The 23,876-nt window shown below is 38.4% G+C and overlaps 1 protein-coding gene across 3 annotated transcripts in view; it reads left to right on the forward strand.

The window, feature by feature from the left end:
• The first annotated feature begins 8,151 nt into the window (after positions 1-8,151).
• GRM5 (glutamate metabotropic receptor 5) overlaps positions 8,152-23,876 on the forward strand; it is a 231,837-nt gene continuing 216,112 nt past the window's right edge. For all 3 annotated transcript variants that reach the window (XM_069030937.1, XM_069030949.1, XM_069030958.1), the window contains exon 1: positions 8,152-8,830. In XM_069030937.1, coding sequence (XP_068887038.1) covers positions 8,152-8,830 — 679 coding nt within the window. The remainder of the gene's footprint in view (positions 8,831-23,876) is intronic.

Raw genomic sequence — 23,876 nt, forward strand, 5'->3', positions numbered from 1 at the left:
AATAGGTTGTGCCTATAGCTGAAGGAGTGACAATGCTAGCCGAGTGGGGCTCACCTGCTGGTGATCTTTGCAGAGGCATTTGAGGATTATTCAGCTCCAGAAGGTCTGTGTAAGGAGTGCTATCTCTGCCGTGGCTGAAAATAGGAGGTGCCTACCCCCTACCTGTCTTAATTATTGCCACCAAAAGGACCATTTTGCCACCACTGTGGGAAGAAGCACTTGCTGCCACTGACAAGGTAACGCTGTGGGTTGGGAGAAGGTATTTATGTGCCCTGGATTGTGGACAGAAACGCTGTGGATGGAGGAGGGACTCTTCTCCCCCTCTCCTTCCCTTCTTCTTGCTTTTGGTCAGTACCCTGGTTGATGGAAGACTAGTACAACTCCTGGGGGACCAACAAGCCAACCGGTGGGGTACCTCTCTAGGGACTGCAGGGGCATCACGGGGTCAGGGTGCTGGAGGGCAGCTGGCACTGATCCCTCCCCGGGAGCATGGTATGTGTGGGGCTGCGGGGACTGGGGGTACTGTCATACCTGGGCTTGGTGATGTGTGTGGTATAGTTCCTCTGCTCACATTTGTCTTGCTAGGAGGGTATAATGGAAACGGGAATGTATTTGTTTTCCAGAGACAGCCAGGCTTAGCTCAGCCATAGACTTTTCTGTGTGACCTTGGGACAAATCACTTGGCTCTGCTCAGCGAGTCCCGTCTGTTCCTTATTTAATTATCAAAGCTAATCTCTCCACGTGCAAAAATGATTCACTATGGACTGAGGGGGACAGCAATACCACCAGCCAAGCAGGGAGACAGAGACCTAAGCACCAGCGTGCATGCACACATGCACGTCTGTATGCACAGCCGCTTAGTTGTGGCAGCGCAGGTAGCTGTGCTGGGAATTAACCTTGTCCAGTAGTTTAAGACCCAGGTCTATGCATTTATTTGTAAAAATGCCATCCTGCCTGCCAAATGTGACCACCACGGCAATTTTTACCATCGGTTGATTTCTAGGTTGTTTTATTTTTATCTTCCCCTCGCACAGACCCGCCTGGCGGCAAACGCCAGCGGCGGGCGGTGCTCAGCACCAGGGACAGCGTCCGCTCCTCGCTGCCCGCTGCCCGCTGCCCGCTGCCCTCCGCTGTCCGCTGCCCTCCGCTGTCCGCTGCCCTCCGCTGTCCGCTGCCCTCCGCTGCCCGCTGCCCTCCGCTGCCCGCTGCCCGCAGGCAGCGCTGTCCCGCACCCTGGGGCTCCGCCACCCCGACAGCCCTACTCACATTCCGTCTCATCCCTGAGAAGCAATTTCCGGTGGTGGGAAGGGGGTGACTGGGTGTAGGGAGAGCCAGGACGTTTCTTTCTCCTAGGCTTGAAGACAAGTAGGGGATCACGTCAAAAGGGGCAGAAGATCATCTTGAAAATACACCACTCTAAATCCTGAAAGGGAAAGATGTATCGAGGAGTTAACTGTCAGGCTCTTTAAACTCCCTATGCCTTGTTTTTTTAATTACCGCATTCCTAAACATTTCTATTGCATGATAATATTTTGCAAATTCTCATATACTTTGACTACATGCTAATATTTATGTTACACGATCAAAGCGTTGATCATTATTTCAAATGTTCAGAGAGTATTTTTGGGGTCGCTATGTAGATTTTCTGTCCTTTTATTTTCAAACATAGTTATGACATTTCTGGCATAGTGGTACTACTGGCATCCCACCATAACTACTCTTGTTGCGACTTGCTGGAAAATGTTTTCTGAAACTGCTGTTGCATTTTCTCGATCACCTCCTCCATCCCATACAGTTTTATCAATTAATAAAATGTCTAGGATTACAGATGAAAACACACACCTCAGCTATTAGTTCCTGCATCATATGGTATAACTGGGTTTTGGTAACAGCAGCAATATGTAGTATATTTGGCAAAATTACGGCAATCGTTGCAAGTTTCCCTCGGAAGTTAAACACCTACACACTAAAGCCAAAATTGTTTCCTCAACCTGAAAGAGTGTGTGGACATAACATGGGGAAGAACTTCCAGGGATTGCTAAGTGTCTTGTTGATAATTAAAGCATTCTCTGTTTATTAGCTATGAAGAAATGAGATCAACATTTCAGTCTATTACTTCTAGTGGATGTTCTGACTAAATGGTGAAAATTCTCCCTTGCTGCTTAGCTTTTAACTATTTCTAAATGGAATTATAGAAAACTGCTTTGTAGTCTCTCCTTTTGTATAAGGCTGGTTTTTTTTGGTTTTTTTTTTTTTTTTTTTTTTTTTTTTTTGTCAAAGAGCTTGATCCAACATTCACTGGAATTTGAAGAGCTGATAATGTAATGAACAATGTTTGCTTGATGTTGGGTTTTTGGTTTGTTTTGGTTATTTTGGGGACAGAAAAAATAAACCATAGTAGAAATCTCAAAACAGAACAGGGTGCTCATATTTAATGATTTTCAAATAAAGACCATTTGAGTGCATCAGGTTTTGTGTGACCAAAGTGAATTGCCTCTGAGGAATGTGTAAGGGGGACCTCCTCCTGCAAAAGGAGCCTCCCCAGGACATTGGAAGAGAGATTGTCAGAATAGCTTGAACGCAATGCTTGGAGTTTGCAATGCCATAGCAGAAGTCAGCAAAGCTTAGCATACTGAGTGTACTTTCTCCTAACATTGGTCCAAATCAAGATGAGCTGAGACATCTCTCTCCTTATGTAACTGTTTCTCTAAGGCTGTTCCATATTTTGCTACTGTAAGATCTTCACTGAGAGATAAGTGACACGACTGACTCTGAACCAGTAATTCAGTTGCTGCTCACTATGTTTTTTTCTTCTTTGATGATAATACATAGGTTAATTCCTTGGGATATACTGATTTGATCCATATCGACATATATTATCTAATTTCTGATGGATTTAAATTAAATGCAGTATGTATTGTAAATTAAAGCCTGGAAAGCATTTAATCAGCAGGTATATGGCTTTAAGTTATACAAACATAACACATAAGTAAATTTTGTCACTACAAATGAATGGATTTTAAGGACGTTAGTTTTTGTGACTTTTCTGATCCTGAAAATCCTTTAAGGAGAATCTTAAACTTTAGATAAGTTTTTACAGATATTTGACCAATAGTATTCTTCTTCTTAGAAGCACAGAACATATTCCTAGGTGCTTTCCTGGATTGGGCCATGAGTTCTCACTCTATCACAGCACTGTTCTTTGATAAGTAAACTGGCATTTTACTTTTATTATTTAAATCTACCTGAAGATTCAGGAACTATGAACGACACAAAAGTGTAACAAAGAAGAAACCCGAAGGGAAGTTCTGCTGCTTCTCTCTTTTAAATTTTTTTTTCCCCAGGATACCGAAAGAAATAAATAAAAGAATTTCCCTTAGCCGAGTTGGTGTTTTGCCTGTTGGAAACCACCGAGCCAAGTAGGTTCAGATTGCAAAGCACAGGCGCTTCTCTGCGGGGTCACTAGTGGGCGCTGCTATAATAATGTAAGCCCCGGCGGAAAGGAGGTCACCCTACAGCTTTAACCACAGCTACACCTGCGGGAGCAGAAGCCCCTAGCAACAGTCAGACACATCCCATGTAGCAACTCTCAGCCACAAATATTGTGGAAAATCAGCTCTTTGTGAACAACTGCTCATAGTCTTATTTTTGATCAAGTTTTTCAATTAATGCCCTTACACATTAGCGTGTTTTTTGTTTCCTTTGGTCTCTACAGACTGCAAGTACAGATGGACATGCATTTGAGATTTGTATAATTTTGAAAGATTTATATATTTTAATAATGAAAGATTTGTGTGGTGCTCCATGGAATTTTACAGATGCTCATTTTCTACTCCGTTAAACCTCAACATGAAGTAGCTGGAACTCTGCCCTAAGGGAACAGCTGAGAGTTTCTCCGGACAGAGTCTGCCATGAAGTTTATGTTGCCAGGGAGAACAGAGGTCACAGGAACATGTTGAGTGCTTCATCAGATCTGTGTCTTCAGTCACAGTAGTATGGGTACTACTACGACTCTTGGGTAGTACGTAAACTTTTGTCTAGGGCAGACTGAGCAAAGGACACAGAGGCAGTGTTATTTTTCTGCCCTACTTCTTCTGCAATTGCTCCAAGTCTGAAGTTAGTGCACCAGAAGACTGAGACCAAAGTGTTCTCTGCTGTTAAAGAGTGTGACTTCAGGATAAGTTTACAGTTGGATTCGTAACTGAAATAAGCAACAAACCATGACACACCAGTGATTAAGTACCTGATTCCATTTTGCTTATGTTTCAGTAAATTTGGGATAAGTCCATTGTTGATGAAAAAAATTGAACAGTGTGAAAAATAAATGTGACCCTAAGTGCTGTGCATGTTTCAACGAAAATGAATTAAAGCAGATGAATTATTAATTGGGAAACTATTCCCATTACTTTGTGCACACACTCAGGAGTTCACTGTCTTTGAAACTGCCGATACCTCTGTTCTCAATCTGAAGGCTATAGCATGTCAAATTCCCTTTAGGATTATCTCTAACAAATTAAACAAGAGTTATATTTAAGCTTATGAAATTTTACTTAATTTTGTTTTAATACTCATCCTGCTTGTAATAATATGCTTCCTGTAGGAAGAGAGAATTGTAATCAAAATGTGGAGGCACTTGTATGTGATTCTTTTGGGAGAGAAGCACAGTGAAATTGTGTATTTGAATAGTTCCCTTGGCCATCTTCTCTTCAGGAAGACATTCTACAGGAAATATAATTAGTGTGCTTAGTCTATTAGCTCTCTGCTCAGCCATTTTGCCTAAAATGGGATTTGTTACCTGTTTAGTCTCAGGGTATCTTCTCATGGCATGGCCAGCTGTGCCCATCAGAAGGATGACAGGCAATAAACACAAATTGAAATACAGGAAATTCTGTTTAAACATACATGAAAAGAATCATTTTTACTGTGACTATGGTCAAAAAGGTTGCCCAGAAAAGTTGTGGAGTCTCCATTCTCGGAGATATTAAGAACCTGACTGGACATGAAGCTAAGAAATCTGTTTTAATTGAACTTACAGTTAGCAGAATGAATGGACCAGACAACTTTCTGTTTCCACCTCAACCATTCTGTTCTTAAGCTTATGAGTACAAGACCAGAGAACCAGATCTCTATTACACAATACAAATATGTTGAAATATTAGTCAATATAAATTCCTAGTTTTTTCATTATGTCATGAAAGGACACAGAAAACATTGACTTCAGGTGCTCTGGATGTGAGTCCTAAACCCAATACTATAAAACAGAAGCAGTGCTCTCAGTGTAATTAGGAACTTTTCAAAGTCCCAAGTAAATAGACTTTAGCTTTAATATAGTGAAGAAAGTTCATTAATTGTGAAGGAACTGCAGTCTGCACCTGGCACCATCTTTTCCCTTGGATGCCATGGAGTGGAAAGATTTTATTGCTTTCAGAAATAGGAATCCCCCAGCTATGACATATCCTAGTATTGTGGAACCAGTAATATAAAGGAGACCTTCAGCTTTGCTTCATTCTTTACTCTGCAATTTTATACTGATAGACACAACTATAAACAGAGAAGAGCAAACAGCTGCTCTTTGGAGGGAAGAAGGTAAAAATGGCCTTCCTGCCCTCTCTTTCTCATATATCCTGTATGGAAATTGTTTAATCCACAGACACAAGACCAAAAAATTTGGTGAATGTGCGTTGCAGAATTAAAATGATGGATTGGATTATTCTTTTATACCACGAGCTCACCCCAAGCTCCTGAAGTCCCTCTATTTATACATCTGCAGATTCACAGGAAGGTAGGCTATAAAAAGGCATCTAATTGTATATGCAGTTGCAGTCTGAGGCAGAGCTGGCACTTGTCTAGATATACTTGTGTTCTGGACATGTAGCCTTAATTTGAGTTCAGAACAATAAGTATGCATGGTGTCAAATAACAGGGTACTGTTTCTGTTCAAATGTTAGTAAGTTAATAAATAGATTTTTTTTGGGGGGGGAGGTCATAATACATTCAATTAATTAAAGATATAGGAATTTAACAGCTGGGATCTTGTACAAAGATATCCCCTGTCATTCATCCTTTTGACTGTTTGCAAATTATATGGTACCAACTTCAGAGTGATGGAACAAATAATTGCAAGACATAAGCAATAGTGATAGTCTGTAATTAGAGACTAATTAACCTGAAATGAACAGCTGTTATTCCTTAGTGGCACAGGGTTGTAGTATTGATAAGCCAACTCTTCACAGACTTAAAAAACACAAACCTTCTTTAAGTGTTTTACAGTACAGGTCTGAACCTTATTTTATTATTAGCATTTTTATAACTAAAATTATATTACATGAACTTATTAATATTGCAATTAACATTTAAATATTATATATAATGTTTCCTCTTTTTAAGGATTTACTTTTTATTTGGGAATACTCACTCAAATTCATTCACTTACTCCTCTGTGTAAATAATTTATAATTTATGCATCTAGGTAAAATAATAATTGAGAAAGTCTAACATCAAGCAGAAGAAAGTTTTTAGATTTGTGTGTCTATCTTCAGAATCGGGAAGATTTTCACTGTGGCACTATACTGAATGACCTAGCTGTGAGGAGTAAATTCAAGATTAAAATCCTGTGAGATTTTCAACTCAAAGAAACAGAGGTAGATTTTCTACGGCAATAGTTTCTTTCACTTTACAATATCTAGGTGCTGGTAGAGTCATTGTTAACGGATTAGAAGTGATTGGTGGTGTCTGAAATGTATGGAATTTTAATTGCTTTTATTGCATCAAAAGTTTTATGTCAATAAAACTGAGATCCTGTTCTGCCCCAGAATTTTGCAGTTGTTTTGTCAATAATGAAATCGGGCATATGGCTCACTAAGTAACTCATCATCTTAGATTGAAAAGTGCACTTACCTTTCTGTACTATCAATGTATTCACTGGCAAGTGAGGAGAATAGATGGTACTTTAATGTGCTCAGGGATCAAGACCTGGCAAACTACTGTTTAAGCACTATATTTAAAACTAAGAATTCTCCTGAAAATCCACTGCTAGGTGCAGAACATTTTCAAGTACATTTTCTAGTTCCCCAAGTTAACCACAGCCCAAGATATGAAGTCTTTGCTGATTTATTTCTATTTACCCTTCAGCAACAGTAAAGATGAGTGCAGATTGCATTGCAGTCTATAGGTAAATGTAGCTGATCAAATATTTTAGGCATTGTGCATCTGTACAGTCTTTGTGTTGACTTCTTGATAGCAGTGAAGTTTGTAGGGTTGTCTACAATATAAGGATTTTTCAAATTGCTTTTTGATGATTTTTGAAGTAAGAATATAAAAAGATCTAAATAATTTCACTGCTTTGCTGTTTTAGAATTACTGTTCCTTTGCTTAAAACAAATATAGGTATTAATAACAAAATTGGTTTTCTTAATGTTGTTTAAAAGCTAATTTGTTTCATGTTATACCTTGCAAAGTAAAAATAGATTTATACATTCTGCATTCCTTAGAATAACAGCTCTGTGTGTCAGCAGCAGTTTCCTAGTGCTGGAATGGATAACAGAGTGCAGCCCAGGGTACATTAGTGTGACATATGTATTAGAGATATAGAAAGTGTCTAAAATTAAAGGGAATTGTTTTCAAAGACACATATTAGAAATGGCAACACCTTTCCTCTGTATAATTAAATACTTGCCTGTCTTTTGTGCATTTGAAAACATTTTCCCAAAGAATTTTTAAACATGATTGTCAAAAAGAAAGAAGTTGATTTATACTAGCAGAAGCACAAGCCTAAGATTGTGAAACACTTAACTAAGATAAAGTTTTCCAGCTTGAAAATGATGAAAGAAAGCAGACAATGTATTACAGCTATTGAGAACTGTAGAAGTAAGTGCAATTTTATAAAATATTATAAAGCTGATTTTGTAAATAATTTTAAAGCTCTTTCTCTTGTTTATTAATTTTTGAAGGGTATGAGGATTATGACCACATGTGCAGCTCTGCATAGCTGTCCACTCGGAGCTGATGGTGACTCCTTAGAGAACACATGCCAACTCCTGGTTGACCATCAGTATAGTGCTCCTTCTATCCAGAAGATTTGATAACTGCTTTTCACCAGCTCTCCAACTTTTTCCATCATGTTGTCTCTACCAGCCTAAACCATTTCCTAAAATGGTCCTTTTGCTGTTCCTTGCAATCCTGCTGTTGAAGGAAGATGTCTGTGGGAACTTTGGGCTTTTGGTTTCAGCACAGGCAAATGAGAGAAGGGTGGTTGCACACATGCCTGGTGATATTATCATTGGAGCTCTATTCTCTGTCCATCATCAACCAACTGTCGACAAAGTTCATGAGAGGAAATGTGGAGAGGTAAGAGAGCAGTATGGCATCCAGAGAGTGGAGGCAATGCTACATACCCTTGACAGAATTAATTTGGACCCCACACTGTTGCCAAATATAACATTAGGATGTGAAATAAGGGACTCCTGCTGGCATTCTGCTGTGGCTCTGGAGCAGAGCATTGAGTTTATAAGGGACTCTCTTATTTCTTCAGAAGAAGAGGAAGGGATGGTGCGATGTGTGGATGGATCATCATCTTCTTTCCGCTCCAAGAAACCCATTGTTGGTGTCATTGGGCCTGGCTCCAGCTCCGTTGCTATCCAGGTCCAGAACTTGTTGCAGCTTTTCAATATACCTCAGATTGCTTATTCTGCCACAAGCATGGACCTAAGTGACAAAACTCTGTTCAAGTATTTTATGAGAGTGGTGCCGTCTGACGCACAGCAAGCGAAGGCGATGGTGGACATTGTCAAACGCTATAACTGGACCTATGTTTCTGCTGTACACACCGAAGGTAAGAGGTTGTTTCTTACCATATAAAAATGCCTTTGAAATACTCTGATGTGGTCTAATTGATGGATGATGATAGTTTGATGTTGTTGGGTTTTTGCCAGTCAGCTGTCAACAGGATAGACTTTACTGAATAATTACTACATTCTCTGTGGGTCTGAAGTATCATTGTGTTGTCAATGGCTGAAAACGAACTTTGAAACACAGGATGGTGTGTGCTCTAGGGCCATTAATTGGTAAAAGTGCTTGATCTGGAGCCTCCTAAATGACCTTAATTTAATTTGGTTGACATTTATCTATTTTTCTTTATCTACTAATCAGTGTATTTACGTAGAACAATGATTATGACTATTTTAGAATCAATGGGAAGTGAGAAAGCATCTGGTCCTCATACTGCAGATGAGAGCTAAATCATAATTTGAAACTGTAGCTGAGTCAGAATGTGTTCCTGCTTAATATCTGAGCCACAGAGGCATAGGTACTAGAAAACATGCAGTTCTGGCTAATATTTGAATGCAAGTTGTCCCAGCTCCTCGATATCAGAAATCTTTCCATCCTTTTTATAATATTCCATGGAATATTGCACCACTTCTTGCTCTGCCTCTGGCCATTGGTTTTGGGAGAGAGCAACGGAAGTTTCCTTGACTCTTCCTCACACATTTATGCTCCATCAGGTGTGCAGAAAATCAGAACTGTGTGCTAAATGGCTTTCCTCTTTTTATTTATTTGACATAGAGCTTAAGCCTTTCACTCAGTGTTCAGAAAAGTATATGATTAAAGGGAAATGCTATGGAAAAGTGTACTTGATTTCATTATTCCTTGTACTGATATAGTTGAGTGAGTTCATCTGGCTAGAAGTGACTAGAATTTCATACTGCCTCAGGAGCACGTTTCATCAGCCCCTGCCTAATGACACCACCATTTGAGGAGTTTTATGGAATTAAGTTCTGTGATGAGTTTTGGACCTCACCACGTTGCCTCTGTTCAAACAGGCAGCTGCTGAATGGCAGGCTCAGAATATGATCTGAGAATGAAGAATGTTAAGAGATTGAGTAGTTGTGGCGACGTTGCTGAACAGCGGCAGATGCTGCTGGCTTTATTACAACCAATAGAGAGCAGATTGCCCTTCCCACACACTGAGTATGCTTCTCTGGCAGAATTTATACTATTCAAACCCTTTCTGAGGAGATGCTGGTCCAATGGTATAATGTTGAGATCTCTTCCCTCCTATGGATATGCAGAGATTATTCTGCAGTATTAAAAAAAAAAAAAAAAGGTTAGAACTTGCATGCAGATGGTTGCAATCACATTTCCATCATGATAATGCAAGCTGGTAAACAGCAGAAGCCTCTTTTGTATGGGGATGCCTAAATACATTAGTAGTTTAATGTAAAGCTGCAGTGTATAAAACAGTGTATATATAAATCACTCTACATGAGATCACGTAGTGAAGGTATTCTGCACCAGCTGGTGCCTTTGCAGGGTTAGGTGTGCAGCCTTCCCTTCACAAATATGTGTGAGTAACATCATGGTCAAAAACAATGCCACTAACAATAGCATAAAATTTTATATCCTGACTACTTTTGATGACTCATCTAGTTTTTGCTATGAACAACTTTTACACCTCTCCTTATTGAGACAGGATGATTTTATATTCAGTGTGGGAATAGTCATGCTTATATCAAGGTCTGATTCTCCACAGAGTGAAAATACTTTTGCCACTTTCTGAGGACACTCTTTGGAGCAGATGGTAGCATACAGCACACTAATCTTAGGACAGAGGAACTTTGTACTGTGCACTGGAAAGAAGGGAATAGGGACACAAGGGCTGGAGTGGGACATAGATGCTATGGGCAAGACAAGAGAAGTAAATGAGAGAAGAGCTGAATGTGAAGAAGGAGAAATGAAGAACTATATATGTAGTAAAACATGTGCCTGCTTCTGCCGTTATTAAAGGAGATACGATCGGTGGAACGTTGTTAAAACCTGAGGCCTCATTTGTAGCATATTTACAGCAATATAATTTTGGACTTCAGTGAAAGAACATTAAACTTGGGTGAACCTTATGATCCTATAATCTAGTTGCATGGTCTGGTAATGATGATGAATAGGCTCTCCAGGTAAATAGCATCAAAAGTTTTATTGCAATAGAACAGACTATATTTATGATGGAATAGAAAAATACTAATTGATCAAGGTATTTCTTTGAAATGTGACAGTGTCTGATGTTCTGGGCACTTTCCAAAGACTGTGGCACGTAGTCTTTGCATTTTTTAGGGACAATGCATAGTCCCTTGCATTTCTTTTTTTTTAAATTACCATTAAAAAACCCTACACATGAATGCTAAAGAAAAGGAATTGAGTAAATAAGCAAAAGAGAGATTATTTATTTATTTTGTAATTATTTTTCATTTTAATATAGTATCTGCTAATTTATAACATTCTAAATATGCCACTCAACTCAGTGTCCTACATTCACAGGTGTTATTTCAAACTAGAAAAAAAATTGTTGAATCCTGCTTCTTGCAATTTTTATTGATGTAGGATCTTGACCACCCATAGAATGTAGTCCTTCTTTTCATGCTTCCAGTAGTTCTGGCCAGCTACATTCATTACCTTTAGATAATGTTCATTCATTAATTCATTTATTAACGAAACTCTTTTGACATTTATGACCACATTCTGATCAATATGATCTTTGGCTTCTGTGAAGGATTTCCAAGGAGAGGGAGGGTCCTCTCTTCCAAAGCTGGATGGGGAGTAAAAAAAAGTCATAAAAAGCCTGTTAGTTTCATTCCTTTGTTAGTCCCATCAGCAGACAAATTCATAGATCTCTTTTTGGTCTAGTGTAAGAAAGGCCTGGCCATACATTAATAGTTTTATAATAAAAAACTTCTTGTTTGAATCTTTCCTTATGCACTTACTAATTAACTGTGTCTGCAGTGGATTAATATTTTGGGACGTTGGTCTGAAGTTGTGTTGTTAAATCCTTACTCAAGACTTCCAGATTTAAAATACAGAAAAAAAATTGAGAGATTCTTGTAAGCTTTGCTCCTTTGACATTTAGCATTACAATTTAAACCAGGTGATGCCTCCAGGTGTACAAGTGACCACTAAAAGTAAATTTTTTTCCTAAAAATGGGAAGGTAGCAAGGACTGCTGTCAGTGTAGCACCTGTAATTTTAAGGAGGAAGATTCTACAATCTCTTCAACAGAAAATGTGAGCAACAAATGAATGACATTTCTCATAAAGCAAGGGTCATATTCACTTACTGTAGTGTATTTTACACAGGCCTATCAGAAATCTTCACAAGTCTTATATAGCCTTGGGTTGTAACTCTGCCTTGCTTTACTGTATCAGGAATCATTATCATTGTTATCTTCCCCCATTCTCCAACTCTTCCTTGCATTGAATCACTTGTGGGGCTCTACTCTAAACCGATCTGGCTTTAAAATAAAACATTTCATGCACAATGAGGGCTGTTTTTCAAAAAGCCATATCAGTTCTGAGGTACATTCCACACTGTGGCCCCATGAACAGACAAGTTAGCAGTGCGTGGCAGGGAGCTAGGAGTGAGCAGAAATGAGGCAAACTGGGATATGAGACTCCTTTTACTAAGGACCTATTGCTCAAAGCCTGAAGCCACTGCCTTCAAATTTATGGATTACTACAACAGGCATGCAGGGTGTGCTGGAGTTCCTACTGTTCCAATTCTTTCTGACATTACAGATGTTTTTTTCCACTTCTGTGAGAGGAGCAGAGCTTAAACAAACTTTCCTTAAAATTAAACCAACATTCACTTCTTAAACCAACTTCACAGACAGACAGCAAGTCAATAATGCAGCTTAGAATTCTGTGTGTGCTTCTCTCTGAAGAGAAGTAGCACAGCAGAGAGAAGGCCCCATGTCTAGTTTCACAGTATTGCAATGTTTGAGATCCTTTTTAGCTCATGTTAACTGTTGTCCAACTCTATGGAAACTAATGCACACAGGAAGGTGTAGAGAGGAAAATTTGTGCATATATTTGGCTTTTGGGTGGTGATGGTTGGCGTGCAGGTGGGCCATGCAACTCATGCACCGTGGGCATTTTTATCAGCCTTTTCTTGCTTAACCACTTGACACCACAGTTAATTGAAAATGGTTGGAGAAATCAGGTTGGAGAAACCAGTCCCTTTCAGCTGGCTACTGAAAGAGACAGAGCTGCCTGTTTACCTCATTTCCCATATGAAAGCACTCCCTGGTCTTTTTTGAAAGATCATATGTGCAATTTTCTCCTTTCCTGTCACTGAGATTTGAAAGCCTCATTCTAAAAGCCAGTTTGAACTCAATACCCTCCTGTTAACCAGACTGACATTTTGATCAGGTCTTCCTAGTCAGAAACAAGATCAATCCATGAGAATCTCTGCTTAAAATTTGCCTGGGTTCAAATGAATTCATAACTAGAAAGGCAATTTTCATCGCCATTGGAAACCATTTATTTTGCTGCACAGAATGGGGTGAAGAGGTGATGTATGCTCGAAAAATAGAACTGTACAGGGGTACAATTGAAACACAATAAGCCAAATATATTGGGGGTGGTAAGGGAGAAGTTTATTCTGGTTATGTAAAAGGTGTAATTTGCTTTTAAGCACAACCTTAAGAAATAAGGCAGTTTGTTGACATTTTCTTAGGCAGCTCTGCAGGTAAACATTGAATGAAACTCATCCTCAAAGTCCTCTGTGTTTAACATCACTCCCCTCCATTTAAATTTATCATAAGTGCATATAAAGAGGTGGTTCACATTCATTTTCTTGGGATGTAATTCAGCAAGCATAACAAAAGCAGACCTTTTTTTCCCTGCACATAAGGGTTATTTCACACAGTTCCTTTCCTATTTGTTCAAAATTGTCTGGTTACAAGACTGGTTTTGCCTGCATCCTTTGCTCCCAAATAAAAAGCTAAATTAAAATTAGTCGTAGTCTGTGAGAATAAGATGAAGAAATGAATGAAAGAGCAGCAACAAGTTGAAGTTAAGCCAGTTGCCTGGAACAAACTGTACTTATATGAGGTCTTTCCTTCACTCTAGTTTTTTCTCATTTAGAGTCAATAATTGTATCATGGTCAGAAATATGATTTGCCTTTCACAAAGTAATACAATTGAAAATTTGGTTAATTTTATTTGAAGCAGAGGTAATATCTTTTCATTCTTTATATGCAGAAAAAACCCCATATTGAAATAATATACCAAGAACATCTGTGCTAGTCCATGAAAATATTTTCAGGTGCAGACAAAATCGATTTCTAAAAATTGATTTTTCAAAATTAAAAAATTTCCTAGCTAAAGACTAGAGAATTTTCTATTCCAACAATGTTTAATTTTTGCCATTGGGTGAAATAATTATGTGTTTAGAGTTTTCTGAAATTACTTTTAAACTGTTTCAAACATAAATTTTGAGATCAGAATGATCACAATTTGATATTCTCTTAATCACATTAATCTTGTAGCAAAACTGAAAAATATCTCTCGTCTGAAAGAAAACGTGGGGAACAAATACCCAATTCAAGTTCCAGTTCTATCCTGTTGCTTGCTCATTTTTATTGAAAGTTGACATCTGAAAGAGAGGTAGCCTTTTTCTTCCCTAATTTCAAATATTTATCCTAGCATCCCAGTTGTGAAAAGTGAGCAAATGCTACCTGCCAGCTGGGAATCCTGAGACAGAGAACTGAAGTAACATCAAGTTAATGTTTGTGCTGCTCTGCAGTCTGGGACTACCCGGACAACACTTTAACACTGCTGTTAGACTGCTCAGGCCGAACACATCTGCTGTGAAGGATCCTGACTGACAGAAAAATATAAAATGAGGGGTATACTCTGCATTCTGTGAGTGAGGATGAAGATTCTTAGGGCAAATACCATGAGACAGCAAAAGGAACGTGAGCAAGGAGATGTGCTATTCTAAAGCGTAAAAAGAAAAGTAATTTTTAAAGGAATGATGTAAGGTGGGCTTAGCTAAGAGCAGGTCATTTGTGTTGTAAAAATGTCACTTTGCTGCTTTTAGTTAGGGACTAAGTGTTTGAATGACACTTCTTCTGCCACTTAGACTCTATAGCAATTCAATGGAAGTTTCAGTCCCATGAAACTTGCCTTCACTGAGAAGAAACAATGGGAGTCCAGCAATCTCTAGCTTCATCTTCCATTTTTCCACTTCTTGAGGCCTGGAAATGGCACAGTTACTGTCCCCCTGCCCAGGCTGCACTTCTTCAATCAGAGAGGGATCTAGAAAGTTGATGATATTTGGAAATCTTTCAGAAAACAAAGTTTCACTGCACACTGCTTACTGGGTCAGAGCAGTTTTATGAAAGATGGTTCTTCTAATACGTGCTGTCAGATGCCTGTGAGTAGTGACAGTGATTCCTTTTCTGTATCCCTCATTGATATTTTGTCTTTGAGATTAAAAACTACATGCTATAGACGTGGTTGGAAATCAGATATTCCATGCAATTTAAAAAAAATACATTTCCTGAACTAATTTTTATCCCAAGCTGGAATTCAAAGCTAAAATAACAATTTTTTTTTAGTGAATTAAAGCTATGATAACATTTAGAAGTTGGTCAAAATAAACTGCTTAGCGTGGTTATATTAAGAGTTGACAAAAGATAACTTGATAAATCAAATGGGATCTTTGTTCGAAACTGTGTTAACTTTTAATTCTTTTTCACAAATGTTAGTGCTCTTTAACGGTTTTGGCAAAAGGTGTTTTATTCAAGAAAAAGCTGAAAGTTTCTCCCACATCTCATTTCCTTTATCATGTGTTTTATATGGCCAATCCTGTATACAAATTAAACATTTTTGGATATGTTGAAATGTATCCAAAATTAATCCAATAGTTAAGAAGAAGATGATGAACCAGGTCTCATTATTCATTATTTTTAAACTTTTGTGGTATTTCTGAATTTGTGTTCCTTATCCTTCACACTGTAGATTTTTCTTTTTTCATGCATGCTACATAGTGACAGGAAATTTAAATCATCAATTTGTGAAGTAATTTTTCATAGATTTTACGGTCAAAAGTGCAGTTAGTACATTTTGATATATGAAGAAAAAAAACCCAACCCCCCAAAACTCCCAAAACATTATTTCATATTCCTTGAAATAGATCCTGTAATTGAGAATTCAGGGGTGATCAGAACCCTGTTGAGACGGGAGCCAGCAACAAGGGGAGAGAGACAGAAAAAAGCTATCCAACACCATTGGAAGGACTAGGATGAGAACCCACTTTCCAGAGTGCTAGTTTAAGACCCCAGATAGGAAAGACTTTACAAGAAAATAGGATTTAATTTCCTACAGAAACAAGGAAAAAAGAGGATATCCTGCACTTCTCAATATCTTTATGCATCAAAACCATATTGTAGGCAGCTTAATAGTGAAGGAATTAACAGTGCTTCAAAATTTGAAACTTTCTGTGCAACAAAGGAGCAGAATAGACATTTACATTGGTCCATACATGAAGAACATTTCCTGTGCCTAATTTGTGATTTCTTTGAAAGCTAAGAAAGGGTAAAGTGCTGGATCTTTTAAATTTTCCGCCTTTCCTAAGGTAGTTCTTGAACTAGCTGATTCTTGAATCATGCGGGAGACAGTGATCTTGGAGGTGAGCCAAAAATTATAGACTTTACTTCAATTTAGTTTGAAAGCCACTGGAGAGAGAATAATGTTGCATTCATCTTACTAAAATCTGATTGCAGGCTTATGATGTGGAGGCAGCCCATGTTGTAACACACGGTGTTTATATAACTATATTGTATATGTATACATTAAAGAAGTGATTTGAAAGGTTTTTAAGAGAACAGTTGCCATCTACCTTGGCAACGGAATTTGCAGAAAATCTTTTTCATAAATCACTGCCTTGTTTTTAAAAGAACATAATGTAACTCATAATTCTAAATATACTGACTGGAAAAGAACGTATTTAAGATTTCCTTTAACTGAGGGGTTTGATTTTTCTTTCTGGAAGTCTGACAACATTTATAGCTGGCCAGATACATGGTCAAGATGATATATGTGAAAGCCTCCATATAAAATCAATTACATTTTCGAAGGGCAAATAGTGTATGGGGAATGACTTTTCTCAAGTGTAATATATACTAGAAGAATTAGAAAGATAATATCTGGAATAGATGGTAAACCATCTAAACAATGAATGAATCCCATGGCCAAAATCCAACCTAACTGTTGAGAACAGTAGAAGTATGAGGAAAATTCTTCCACAGATTGTTTCTCAGTCTGTTGTGATCTAGTCAGATGCTTCCTATTCGTCTTTAACTAGGGTTAGATTTTTTTTTACCTTCTCTTCCTGTGATAGATTTCTTCTAACTTCCTATTTGACATTAGAGGAAGTAGGAGGAAGAATAGAGGTACTGCCAAAACAGAAGCGCAAAATCATAGTGCGGGGACTGTGATAAGGATCTAGGAAATTTCCTTACCTCAGTGAAGATAGTTACAGCACACAAATCAGCTGTCCAAGGTTGCAATTCTGGAGTGCATAATGCAAGCATATGCAAACTATAGTTGATCACACATGGCAGAATGACAGAACATGTTCACCTTTCCCTGATTTGAATTTATAGAAATCTGTTCTCCATATCTTAATCCTGCTGTGTAAGATGGGTAATAAAAAGACAGCTAGTTATTAGTACTTATTACTTAGGCTAAAACATATTGTTTATGAAGATACACACAGAGTATTTTCACCTAAGGACCTCATATAAAGACAGAGTTGGTTTCACTCTCGGGTAGTCTGTTCAGACTGTGAATTACTCATTCTTCAGATGAAATGGCCAGCTGTGTTTCTCCAACCTATAGCCCTTTATCATGATAAGTTCTGGTTAGGGAAAACCTTCTCTTCCCAGGCATTGTTCTAATCTTTATTTTGGTGAAAGCAAAGAGTTTTAATTGCCCTGTCACTTCTGTAAAGTGGCTTTTCCAGATGCTGAGGTTTTCTTACAGTCCTTGTATGAATCTTTCCAGTTTTGTCAAATTCATTTTTAAGAACATGTACCCTTTTTCTTAGGGAAATTGGTATTTCATTTACTTCTTCACCTTGAAGTCACGCAGGAAACTGTTTTCCATAGATCAGTGTACAAAGTGATATTTCTTACCTTGTTAGCAAACCAATACAGTAGTGGCCTGTAAACATATACTGCTTATTTTTCTCTTTAGAGTTATGTCTCTCCCTCTTGTCATAACTTCTGCCTACCTGGCTTACTATGTCACCCTCCCCAAGGTTCGGTGGGGTTTTATTAAACTTCCTGCTGTTTCTTTTCTGATTGCATTAGTTCTTCTACTCCCAGTTAGGTTTGATTTTTTTTTTCCTCTTCTCCCTCCCTGGTGAAAATAAGATTACCAAGCAACTTCAGGTAAATAATTTTATAAATAATATAGGATGCACTGATTTGGAAATTTCTAAAACTTTTGGTTCATGTGACCCTGACTATCAATGAATGCAGACTGAGACCTGACTAAAATAAAGGCCATCAAAATTGCACACTATTTTAAAGTTCTTTCACCTAGAGAATCCAGGCTTAGTCCAGATGTATTCTAAAGTACAGGCTTTAAAGTCCAAATTCTACTTTTAAAAGATCTTAGTCTAACTAGACATACTTTTCAACAAGTTCACATTTTTAGAGCCTCAAGTATGACAGTTCAATTTGCAGATTTGGCATTTAGCAAACAATGGGACATTTTTTCACATTCAAGAAAAGCATTGAAGGTGAAAGGAAAACTGAAAATCTTCCTCTATTTTACTTTCAACAAACTTCATACCCAGCTTCAGTCTCAATTATATTAGGATAGGGTTCTTGAACACAATATTTGTTGCATTTGAAGGATCCAACACCATCTCCCTAACACCTTCTCTCCATCAGGTTGCCTCGAATATGGTTCTTGTAAGCAAGATGAGTGAGCAGTCAGGGAGGATGTGGACATGCTCTTGATGGTATTCCCTAACTTGCAGAAAGTGATGTAGGTGTCTCTGATCTGAGAGCACTGCTGAACAGGCAGCAGAGATGCATCCTGACAGCAAGTGAGTGAAGCTACATTTAGTCATGAAAAAGGAGCAAAAGCTAGACATTTGGAAAGGCATCTTATACCTTTGTTGATGGAGGAAAAGCAGTGAGTGTCAGCTCCTTTCCCATTTCCATATTGGCTTTGCATCTCAGAGAATTTAATCATAGGTTTCCAAAGAAGTCCAGGGAGGAAAATAAGCAAAAAATATGTAGGTGCTACTCACTTGTTTTTTATGAGTAGAACAGAACTTCAGATTGTATTTGATAGGTAAGAAGTTTTTTTCCTTTTTCTTCCATCTTTTTCACACAAAAATACAGGACTCAAATCCTTTTCACATAAAGAGAAGCTTTCAAAAAGATTAGGATACGTGCCCAAAATAGAACCGTGAGAGAGTACATATTATCTTTCCAATATAAGCTTTTCATATGTCTTCAATCATGGTTATATATAAAAATGGTTTCTTTGGTTTTTTCCTTTCAGCAGCACTGTGGGATGTGAACTTACCTTGCTCATTTTCATGCATATGCAAAAAGACAAGCAATTTGTCTGACCTATTTCTTTTCCTAAAGGGAAAGTATGAGACAAACTCAAATTTAAGGGGTCTAAAAAAATGTTAAAGTTGGATCAGATGCTCTCTTTCTCTGGCTTAAATATCTGCCTTGAAAGCCCACTGTTCAGGGTATTTCAATGCTCAGATTCTTATTTTGGCATGTTCATGCCTACTGAAAAAAAGTGATATATAGACGGTCTGTGTCTTACTGGCTATAGGGCTGAAGATTTTAACTCAGAATTTCTATGGAGGAGTTTTTATATTTTTTCCTTAAATCTAAAGGCATTTATGCAAAGCATGTCTGTCATCACACTTAAGTTGTTCAGAATGAAACTGCTGGTGCATCATGCATTCAGAGATCTCAACCTTATGTGTTTTTCATAGAAGACAGACTTCTGCAACGACTGGGACAGGCTAGGAGTGTAGTATCTGCTGGCAAGCTGCCTTAGATTCAACTGAGCTGTGCAAGCTTTATAGTTCTAACAACTGCCACGGAGTTTTATTGAGAAGTGAAAGTTGCTTGACCTGTAGACTTACTAATTGCCCATTTCCTCCAGCCTGTGGAGAAGTGACATGCAAATAGGTCGGGCACAGGAGACAAGGTGCTGAGAAGAGCCTCAGTCACTCGTGGTCAGTTATGCTCATGTCAGGCTAATGGTGAAGCCTCCCCAGTTGCATGTGATGTCATGTACATCACACTCAGCCACATTAGGAGAGGGAAGGCTATTGTGTCGTCTACTCTGTGCTATGGACCTGCCTTTGCTGCTTAATTAATTTGTGTCTCTGTGGTTGGAAACACAATACTATTTCTTCTAGTCCCCTTCAAGAGTAGCAGTCAAATCAAATCACCCAAACCAGAAAATTCAACCTGAGAATACTGGGGGTGGAGAGCAGGACAGTGGAGTGGCTACTGGAGAAGGGAGTTTGGGATGGTTTATGTGGAAGTGAGAGAGCCAGTTGCGTGAACTTCTGGACTACCTGTGTGGCCCAGATGAAATTGTAGATTTCATGCCGATGTCTTACAATGGAGAGACTGGTTCAGACACACCATTAGGCTTTACCATTACAGCACTGTCCTCAAATTGATCAGTCCATTGGGAATGTCACATGGGGCACAACACTCTGGAGCTGAGCATCTCAACACAACAGGCTGGATCAGAACTACTTTGGGTGTGCCTGCAGTCCCATCTGTAGCCTGGTGGGGACATGCCTTCAGCCATCTGCAAGGGGCCTGCTTAATGATTTTATAATGGTTTGGCATTTTGTAGGCTGAGCATTGGCACACATGAGTGTCTTTGAAGCATTTGCTCCAAACACCCACATTTCAAGTGTGATGGAAGTGTTATGAGGAGCAGTACTTTGGAGAGAAGGGACACTCAGACACTACTTGCAATGTGGGGCAGAGAAACTCACAGACATGTAGTTTGTATGCATGCTTCTGTTACCAAACACACAGGGGATTGTCCCCTTAGAGAAGGTGCTCTGAAACATTATTGAGAAAAAGTATCTTGTTTGACATAGCTCTTCTGGAAGACAGAAGGACAGAGAACACTAGAAACATGGGAAACTGAAAGCTGTAAGGCTGGCTCCTATTTCTCTTTTACACAAAAGCTTTTATCTGATTCTGTTTTTTTCTCCTCTCGAACAGTTGGTACAGTGGGTGTTACATCCAACACCTCCGTGTGACAAATCTCAGCCTACAAAATACTGACACGTTACATTTCATTAACCATATGGGACCTAATTATGCTGCCAGCTAAAATACAGGTGCAAGTCCTAAAGGATCTGTTTGCTATATGTGTATGGGCCTATAGAACTTTACAGTATGTTTGCCTACACAAATCAGGGAGGTCACTTGACACTTGTAATACAGATGGCTTCATCGAGCTGTATAGAACCTGTTTTAACATCTAACTGAAATAAAAGGTAAGCTTTTACTCACAGGATTAAAGGGTTTGGAGGAGAAGGGGCAGCATCTGTGTGTGTGTACCAAAAAAAGAAATTGTCAGAGTCTTCCCAAGAAGCAGCATTTCAGCATTTTGCAGTCATGTCCATAAAGAAAACTGGACAAAGGTAGCCAGAGTCCTTAAAACAGCAGAGCATTGACATCCTGTGTCTACAGACAACCTGGAACAAAGTGGCCCAGATTTGGCAGTGCTCTCCCTGCCCTGTCTGTCCTGCTGAGACATTGGCTCAAAGACATGAGCACAACATAATGCCACTTGCAGCAATTGCATCACAGATTATTTTATCAGGTGGGCTGTGGAAGGGCAGGAGTGAACTCTGTGCAGATTGGATATGAGTGCTAAGAGGGCTCTTAGCAAGAGGAAGCAGAATATCAAAGGTCTAGGTGAAGGAGAAACATGAGTAAAAGATTAAGAGAAACAAATTGCAGAAATAGCAATGGTACTTAAAATGAATTGCTTCACTGATACAATTTCTAGACATGAGTACTTAATACACCCTAGTTCCTATTCAGAAAATGCCATCTACCAGCCCTGAAATGCTTCACAAAGTTAATATAATTTTATTACTAGGAAACCAAAGTCCTGAAGGACGGCATGCTGCACTGGCAAACAGCCATGGCACCTGTCTTGTTTCTCAGACCTCTGTTCTTCTTTGAACTAAGCTGTCTTTCATGGTTGATGGTCATGACCTGTTACTATACAGGAGGTGCCACACTGTGTCCTTCAACTGTCGTATGTGTAAATTCAGTGGGGAACACAAGGCCTGAAGTTGTTCTTCAGGTGAGAAGTGAAAATGCAGCTAGGTGCCCTCAGTATTTCTGAAGACATAGTTAAATTTCAAGCTAAAGCAAACTATGGAATACAGCAGTAACTCAAAATGGTGTTTGCATTTATCAGCAGTTGATTTGTCCTAAATATGTCAAGTAGAAACGACTGAATTTTGCTTTATAAAATGACTCTTCAAATCAATCATGACTCTTCAAACCTTCTCATAAGCTGATGGCTTCTCTGTGGCAAGATGTGTCATTTTGATACGATCATGGTAGAGGTGCTACTAGCTTCACTGCAAAAGCAAGAAATTAGTAATTACTTCACAGTGTTGTAGGGTAATTGTAAAAAAATCATAGCTATTACTATGGTAATATTTGAGAGATTTTTGTGTGTATTTGTTCTCTGCATTAGTGTGAAAACATATTTTTATAACATTTTCCTTCAATTTTTTTCTGTGGAAAAGAGATAAATATTTTATGGTGACAGGAGAGGATCTTTTTTTTTTTTTTTAATGGAAAATGTTTTTCAAAATTTCAAGAAAGGGTGTTTGTGCATTTTTATTTTCTGTTGGTGGGATTTGCTGTAATCTTATCACCTACAGCGCACAATTCTGAACATCCATAGGTGAGACAATATACCCAGTGGCTATTTTTGCTGTCCTCTAAAAATAGCAATACCAACAGTGAGTTTGAAGTGAAACTATTTTGTTAATCTGCATCAATATGTGAGAAGATGCTCTGACTTCAAAGATCAGCACTTTGCCATGCATGCAAAATTTGCTGAATAATTAGACTGATTGCTTTGGGTTAAATATAATTTTAAAAGTATTTGGGGCAATGTACCAAGTAATTACATATCTCAGAGGCACAGGGAGTTGGTCAGATTGGGAAGACGATCTATTTACAGACTTTGCTTGAAATGTGCTATGTATAAAATGTATTATTCTAAGGTCCATAACGAGGTTTTTGACTCAGTATAATCTTTGCAACTGAAAAGTCTACAAAGAGTTACCAAGTGACACTTTCTGATGTGAAAGATCTTGTAGTAAGAAAGGATATTTACTGCTCTCTTTCTAATCACATATTACTTAAAGTTATGAACAGTTTGCAAAATTTTCACAGTTTACAATCAATAATTATTTACCAATTACTTATGAACTATATATTAGCTAGATACCTAACGTTTCTAACAGAAAGTCACTAGTAGCAAAACACACAGTCCTGCAGTTGAAAAAGTGTCAAGCACTTACCAGACCTATCTGTGAATAAAAGAGCTGTGGTAAAAGCATGCCTTGGGTGCACAGACTAATTTTCAGTTTGAGTTACATTGGCTTGACTCAATGCTCTGCTTGTATGGTGTCCTGTCCCATATTTCTTCACCACACCATTTGTGAACACACGCATTGCCAGTTTGCTCAACAGGAACATGAGGATTTCTCTTAAAGGCCAAGAACTGGTTTGGGTTTTTTTCCCTACCACTCTGTCTTTGCATATCACTGTGATTCTGTTGTCTACTTATTTGCACTGAAAGCTTTTCCTCTCTCTTGTTGTGCATTTGAACAGCATCAAGCATCCAGGTACCGTCACCTTAGCTGGTGCTCATATACCTTATTACAAGTACTTTGCAAAAGAATTACCATTCCCAAATAGAAGCACTTGCAATCATGACTTACTTTACTGTTCAAGCCTGAGTCCTTTTCTTTCATCAAGAGCTTTAT

Source organism: Aphelocoma coerulescens, chromosome 1, assembly GCF_041296385.1.
Source record: "Aphelocoma coerulescens isolate FSJ_1873_10779 chromosome 1, UR_Acoe_1.0, whole genome shotgun sequence".
NCBI classification, from domain to species: Eukaryota; Metazoa; Chordata; class Aves; order Passeriformes; family Corvidae; genus Aphelocoma; species Aphelocoma coerulescens.